We start from the raw sequence: 6,996 nt of genomic DNA on the forward strand, positions 1-6,996 counted from the left end.
GAGTCGGAGGCGGGGTATCAAAGTTACAAGCTCTACTTTTATTTAGCATCTGAACACACATGTAAACCACTTCATGCCTGGGAAGCGAAGACCGGCGGAAACAGGAAGTCCGGCTCACTCAAATGTCCGTGCGGAACAATACCCCAACCCATAGATCCGTGGGTGAATAATGTCAATCACCACAGCTGCAACAAAAACATTTCCCAACTTGGGATCAATAAAGTATGTCTTATCTTATCTTAAGATGATCGATGGCTACTGCCATGTTTGCAAAATGTGCCTCTGTACCTTGACAATTGCATGTTTCAGGCTTATCAATGAACAACAGGAGGGGTCACAGACATAAGACCAGCTGTTAAATAAAGCTCTTCTGACCTTAGATGTCATGTGGGTATATTAATCCACCCATTTATTAATTATATGTTTTAAATTTGATAACACCACTGTGTTTCGTATCCCCTAAACCTCCAGGGTGTACACAGTTTAATACTGGCAACTTCTAATTGTGGGAAATACGAAAACGTCTTATAAAGAGACGTGCCATAGAACATGTTGCGAAACACACAATAGCCGGGGGCTGGACCCGTCCAATTCCAGTTTTGGAAAGTCTGCCGTGGTTCCATTCCATTTCATAGAGCTGTTTGACGCTCAGCGTAACCTTGTCGCACTGCCACTCCAACATCCAATCACAAGGCTTGATGACTAATCACAGGGTTTGTAAAGCAAGGCGGATGTTGTAGGATAAACTGATATTTTTTAGGTGATGAGTAATTATGAAAACTTCGAGACCGGAAAAACTGTTTTCACCCACGCTAACTTTACATGGAAGCTGCATACACGTTCTCCTGGCGAGACCTGAAATCATCTTCGTAATATCTATCAAAATATAGATCCTATACATCGACTGGACGTGGATTCTAAGAGTACAAAATACACTTCTCGCTAGAAATCTAATCAAAAAGCATTTTAATGGCCAAACTATCCTACAATTTAGGATTTTACAGAGAGGGTTATTTGTGAATAAACAACCATCTGTAACGTTAGCATTCAACGGGAGCACTGAGGGCGAAAACTTTCAAATGTAATTATAGGACGTATTAAGCGCTTGAACAAACGACATATTTGGTCGTAATAAGGGCCTGAACAATCGGCCCATTTGGTCGTATGAGTTGGAGGACTTGTTGGATGGTCTCCTTAGTTATGGGCTAGGCCTACGTGAAAGGTGGCCGGCATGATAGGAAATGGTCCCAGTCTAAATTAAGAACAGTATCCTATTTTATTTGGCTGATAGCCATGCTCGTCACCATATCAGCTGCATCACACCGCCCCCTCCTGTTTAGTTTAAGTTCTTACAACACAGAGAACTATTACTCATCATTTCACAACGCAACAATTCATTCATAGTCTTTCTGAGCTGTCATAAGAGTTGCATGTAAGTTGCATCATATAATTCCCATGTTTCATTGTTCTGGGCCTGCACTAGAGAGACCTGGGTGACTATTTTCACCTATATGTTTTTTGGTCATCATCTCTGTTCGTTTTTGTAATAAGAAATGTTTGATTCAAATCATGCTGTGCCAAACCCAAAAGGAACTAAGAAGCAAATCTCCCACATACAAATCTCTTCCTACTTCTGTTTTAGGTGTATGGATTTTTGTTTTGTTGGTGATTTAAAAAACCATTATTGCATATAGTCTTTTTCTCGTTCTTTAGCAGGTCAGGTGGCAGAAGACCATCATTTTTTATATTTTTCTGCTCTTAGCACTTTCTTTTGAAGCCAGATCTTCAAAATGATCTATATGATTTGCATTCTCCATATATCGGCCTTCTGAACTTTTAGTATCACTGTGTCAATTATGAGAAAATGTTTTTACGTGATCGATTCATATAATTCACTACATGTCCCATAATAACAGCATGATAATATATTTCCTCTGATGAGCTGATAAATATGTTGAAATCATCTCAATACAGTTATGTTGTAAACTTCAGTCGTGCTTCATACACCGAAATGACAAAGATGTCTGTTTATGAACAGGTAAAGTTGTAATTCAAGAGCCATCTAATTGACATCTCTTCTATCGTATTTTGAATTAATTTTGATATCCGTAATTTTAAGATAATACATACTGTGTAGTGCTTTAGCAATCTGCTGACTAAACATTAGGCAAATACTTCCGTCAACTGTCCGGTGAAGTACGCCTTTTGCAAGGCAGGTTCCTTCCTATACTTTTTTAAAATCGGCGCAGAGAGACAGTAAATAAACAAAGATGGATAGAGAAATGTGTACATTTAAACATAAGAATAATTTGAAAATTATATGAAACAAACCCAAAATATATATATATCCAGTCTCTGATTGTGTTACGTTATTATGAGTGCTCTCATACTTTACATTGTATATATTTCTACAAATATATATGTGTGTGTGTGTGTGTCCGCATCTGTAGCCTGTTATTGTCTCATTATACCGCACTCTCAATGAATATATATATATATATATGAAATATGTGGGGGAACAATGTTCAGCTGATGTAACTGGGGCCCTTTCTCATTTCATCAAATCCCCCTCCTCGACTCCTCGACTCCTCGGTCCTCCGGTAGTGACCCGGAAATGAATTTTAGCGCGCCATGTTGAAGGACATCTAATTTCTCTCAATGCACTTCGAGGACCGAGGATCGAGCGTCGAGGAGGCTCTCTGGAGGAGCTATAACCGAGGATACACTGATGGGTCCTCCACGGTCCTCCACGGCTCCTTCGTGGATGCATTTCCGGGAACAGAGATTTTTCAAAGCGTCGTGACGCACGGCCGGACTTATCTCAGCCAATGACAGCTCTGCATGCATCCCCTGGATATTATTTTATTAACTGCTCTCATCGCAACGCAATGTTTACAGAGAGAACAGCTGTGAGGTCCGTGCAGAAAGCAGAGCAGTGTGTATAATATTGTAGCGACCCTGCATAGGATGTCCAGGGTGTCACTCAGGCATCCCCCGTCTCTCTGCCAATCATAGAGCTGCACAGTGATGCTGGTTGAGGTGCGGGCCTGTGGTTGGGGGAGCGGACGGGGGAGGGCGGGGAGTTGTGACATAAACACTGCTATATATATATGTGTAGGGGTAGGAGTTAGGTTAGTGTGAGGTTGAACCCACAAGTGTACATGTACCTGTGATCATCTGTTGTCAAACAAGAGTTATTAAAGCCTAATAACGAGAAGCCTGTTTCCGACTCACCTTGTGAACGCTACAATATATATCACTCAGTATAACAGGCCTACTCTCTTTATTTGCTGTAGTTTAGTAGATAACTACAAACAAAGAGTCGATATTTTTCTAAAACCATTTAGTGCTTCACATAATAAAATACACAACGGCTGTAGCCTGATAATATGCTTTAGGAGCTGTAGGTGTGTGTGGTACAGTGTGTTGGTGTGTGTGTGGTACAGTGCGTAGATGCAGCGGACAGACAGGTCTCAGTTGGTTTGGTGTCCTCTGCTTACTTTTAATACTTGTAAATAAAACTTTTGGCCCGTAATTTATTTCCCTCATTGTAGCGACCAGAGAGGGAGGGGGGGGGGGGGGATATATCCAGTCTCTGATAGTGTTATGTTATTATGAGAGTGCTCTGTTTGATTCTGAAATGGTATATATTTATATATGTGTGTGTGTGTGTGTGTGTGTGTGTATGTGTGTGTCCGTGTAATAGATTGTTTTTGTAACATTGACAGTATTTTAACTGTTACCTTTGACCTTTGTTAATGTAGTTTAATTGTAGGATGTTTGGAAAGGATGAGAAGGTATCCTGTCTGCGCTTGTTTGTATTTGTTTTGGAGACGTGTGATCTGTTAAACTGTGATCGACTAGGCCTTGATCTGGGAGACGGAGATCGATTGCTCTTGTCTCCGCCCACATATCTGGGGGGTTTCGCGGTACTTTCCTCACTCGAGTAAAGTACCGGAGAATTAAACCTAACTTTGACTCTTGTCAAAATTCTTCCCTTTTATCAGGTATGTAGATAGTACAAAACATAGCAAATTGGGCCAAACTATAACATAACATGTGTAAGGAGTGTTTTAAAGTGGTTGTGTGAAATATTGAGTGTTATTACGTTTTATCAGCTTGGGCTGATGTGTGTGATAGCCGAGAATGTGTGTAGTAACGTCTACGTAATGGTTACATGAACAAACACTGCGTAGCGCGCATTTGCCGCCATCTTGTGTATTGTGTATGCACACAGTTATATGTAATATGTTGTCAATTATATTATCTTATCAATGATATTGTTGTAATTAAGAAGTTTCATGATTGAAATACAGTGTTAATTGCCAAGTTGTATGTGCGATTGAAAGGTGTTGCATTTGTTGACTCACTCGAGTAAAGTACCGGAGAATTAAACCTAACTTTGACTCTTGTCAAAATTCTTCCCTTTTATCAGGGGCATAACATTTGGGGGCTCGTCCGGGGCGAATGTGACGAGGGCCAGCTGTTCCAGATAGATGTCCCCGATCATCATTCAACCCATCTTCACTACAACTAGGGTGGACGACGACGTGTGGTGGTTCAATAGCTACGGAGAGGGACTTGTATACAATCTGAGGTCAACTACGGGTGCCAGGAGAGTTACTCTGTCTCATCTGCAAAGTGAAGGTTCTACATTACATTGACAATGTCCACAGGAAAAGAGATTGAAATGGACTCCTCAGCGCTAGAAGATTTGAAGCTAGAAGTTGGTGGTAAATAGTACACACTGACAAGAGATGATTTGATTGAAGTGTGTGATTTCCTAATTATTGCCGGGTCAACTTTTGAGTATGTATCAGGTAAAAGCCGTTCGTCTCTCATCTCACATGTTAGAATGCACTTAGAGAGAGAAGAACTAAGTGAACTTGAGGATCAGGGTATGGCAGAGCTACTTGTTCTAAAAGATAAAATAGTTGAGTTACAACAGGCTGCTTTATTAAGAGAAGATAACAGAGGAAAAGAGCAGATTTCAGGTGACAAACAGACAGATGTGGTGTAAGAACATGTCATACAGCCGTCAGAAAGAGAACGTTTGCTTAAAGAGATAGAGAAACTGCAGTCAGCCTTAGCGTTTTCACTACAGGCAAAACCAGACCAGACCGGTGGGGCCCAAAGGTTAGTGAGTGGGGAAGGTAATACTATCAAACAAGACAATGTGACTGTCCAACAGACCCCCCAACCACGTGTCTCATTACAGTGGAGCAGATAATTCAAAAATATCAGGCCAGATTGGTGAGCCAGGTCAAAAAGACAAACTTACATTATCTAGTCTAGCACATCAAATTGAGCAAGGCATGAGCAAGGGATTTCCTGAAATAGAAATAGTGGATGCAGTGATAAGGGCAATAGCACCAGGCCTACAACTACGCAGCTATTTGGAGGGAAAAATCAACCTGACTTTAACTACCTTGAGGAGGATACTCAGGTCCCATTACCAAGAAAAAGGTGCAACAGAACTGTACAAACAACTGACCTCAGAGGTCCAAAGTAACAAGGAGACTCCACAAAACTTCCTGATCCGTGCTCTGGATTTAAGACAGAAAATTCTGTTTGCTTCACAGGAGGCAGAATCCGGTCTAAGATATGATCCTGTCCTCGTACAGAGTATGTTTCTCCACACTGTTCTCACAGGCCTGCAAAATGACAACATTAGAAGTGATCTTCAGCCATATTTGCAACAGACAACATCAAGTGATGAGCTGCTCCTCGAAAAAGTTAACATTGCTTGTGCCAACGAAGCAGAGAGACAAAATAAAAATAAACTACTTACCCAGCAGCGGCCAACCGCAGTGCACTCAGCTCAATCCAGCGAGACAACTGCAGAGAAAAAGGAAAAAAATACTAATCAAGACCAAAACAGCAGATTTCAGCCTGATGTTCTGAGTGAACTGAAAGAAATGCGGTCTGATATGGCATTACTGAAAAACATAGGCGTAGAAGTTGCACAAATCAGAGAGTCAATGCGACAGCCTAACCAAGCACAGCCACAGTATTTCACCTCACCTATACCACAAGAATGCATCCCCCCTCCTCAGTTCCAGTATCCACAGCAAAACCGCTGGCCACCCCCAGGACCAGGGCAGAGAGGAGAGACAGCTCAATACCAAAGAGGGTTCGCACCACAACACAACTTCTCCGGGCCAAGTCGTGCACGCTTAAGAAAATGTTTTGGCTGCAAGCAAAATGGAAGTGAGTATTGCACCCATTGCTACAGGTGTGGTAGTAGTGAACATTTTCTCGCAGGTTGCAGGCTGAGAGGAAACGGACCAGACAGAGAGGTCCCTTTAAACGAAACAGGGTTACCCCCACGGGACAGGGAGTAACCAACAACAGTGTAATGTCCCAACAGCATTGCTCATACTGTGGTGTCCCTGAAAACGAACAGAAATTCAGAAAATGTGCATCGTGTAAAGAAGACAATTACTGCTCTAAAACCTGTCAAACTGAACATTGGCCAAAACATTACAAAAAATGCAAGCAGCCCCCTCACGTGCATGTTAATCAGTGCTCTCAAGCAAGTGCAAGCACAGCCCACACCAGAAAAGAGGACAGCCATTCTCGTCTTGTGGCGTTGGTAGGAAAAAGGTGTATAGTTGAGTGCTACATCAAGACCGTAAAATTAAAGCATTGTGGGATACAGGCTCCCAAGTCTGCATTGTTGATGAAAAATGGAAAAAGAGACATTTGCCACATGAGAAGCTAAGTGATGTTTCAGAGTTACTGGATGCACCGGATAATTTGAATATCACTGCTGCTAACGGAGAGAGCATGCCTTACAAGGGCTACATTGAGGTAACTTTTGGATTAGCTGCAGAAGGAGCTGATCCCAAAGAACTTATTGTCCCAATGCTAGTGATGAAAGGCAGATATCTCTCACAGCCTATTCTAGGCTACAATGTCATTGAGCGAATAGTGAAAACCAGCACTTCAGAACAAATGGATGTTAGAAGAAGAGAGCAGTTGCATGAGACTTTA

The 6,996-nt window shown here is 41.8% G+C and overlaps 1 protein-coding gene across 1 annotated transcript; it reads left to right on the forward strand.

The window, feature by feature from the left end:
• The first annotated feature begins 4,185 nt into the window (after window positions 1–4,185).
• LOC117545882 lies at window positions 4,186–6,570 on the forward strand. Its single transcript, XM_034215854.1, has 2 exons — window positions 4,186–4,597; window positions 4,821–6,570. The coding sequence occupies exon 2, from the start codon at window positions 5,316–5,318 to the stop codon at window positions 6,342–6,344; it is 1,029 nt and encodes a 342-aa protein (XP_034071745.1). The 5' UTR covers window positions 4,186–4,597; window positions 4,821–5,315; the 3' UTR covers window positions 6,345–6,570.
• The last annotated feature ends 426 nt before the right edge of the window (window positions 6,571–6,996 follow it).

The sequence above is a fragment of the Gymnodraco acuticeps genome, unplaced genomic scaffold (assembly GCF_902827175.1).
Source record: "Gymnodraco acuticeps unplaced genomic scaffold, fGymAcu1.1, whole genome shotgun sequence".
Taxonomy (NCBI): domain Eukaryota; kingdom Metazoa; phylum Chordata; class Actinopteri; order Perciformes; family Bathydraconidae; genus Gymnodraco; species Gymnodraco acuticeps.

Coding starts and splice junctions, on each gene's coding strand:
- LOC117545882 (XM_034215854.1), top strand. CDS start 5,316: ATGAGCAAGGGATTTCCTGAAATAGAAATAGTGGATGCAGTGATAAGG.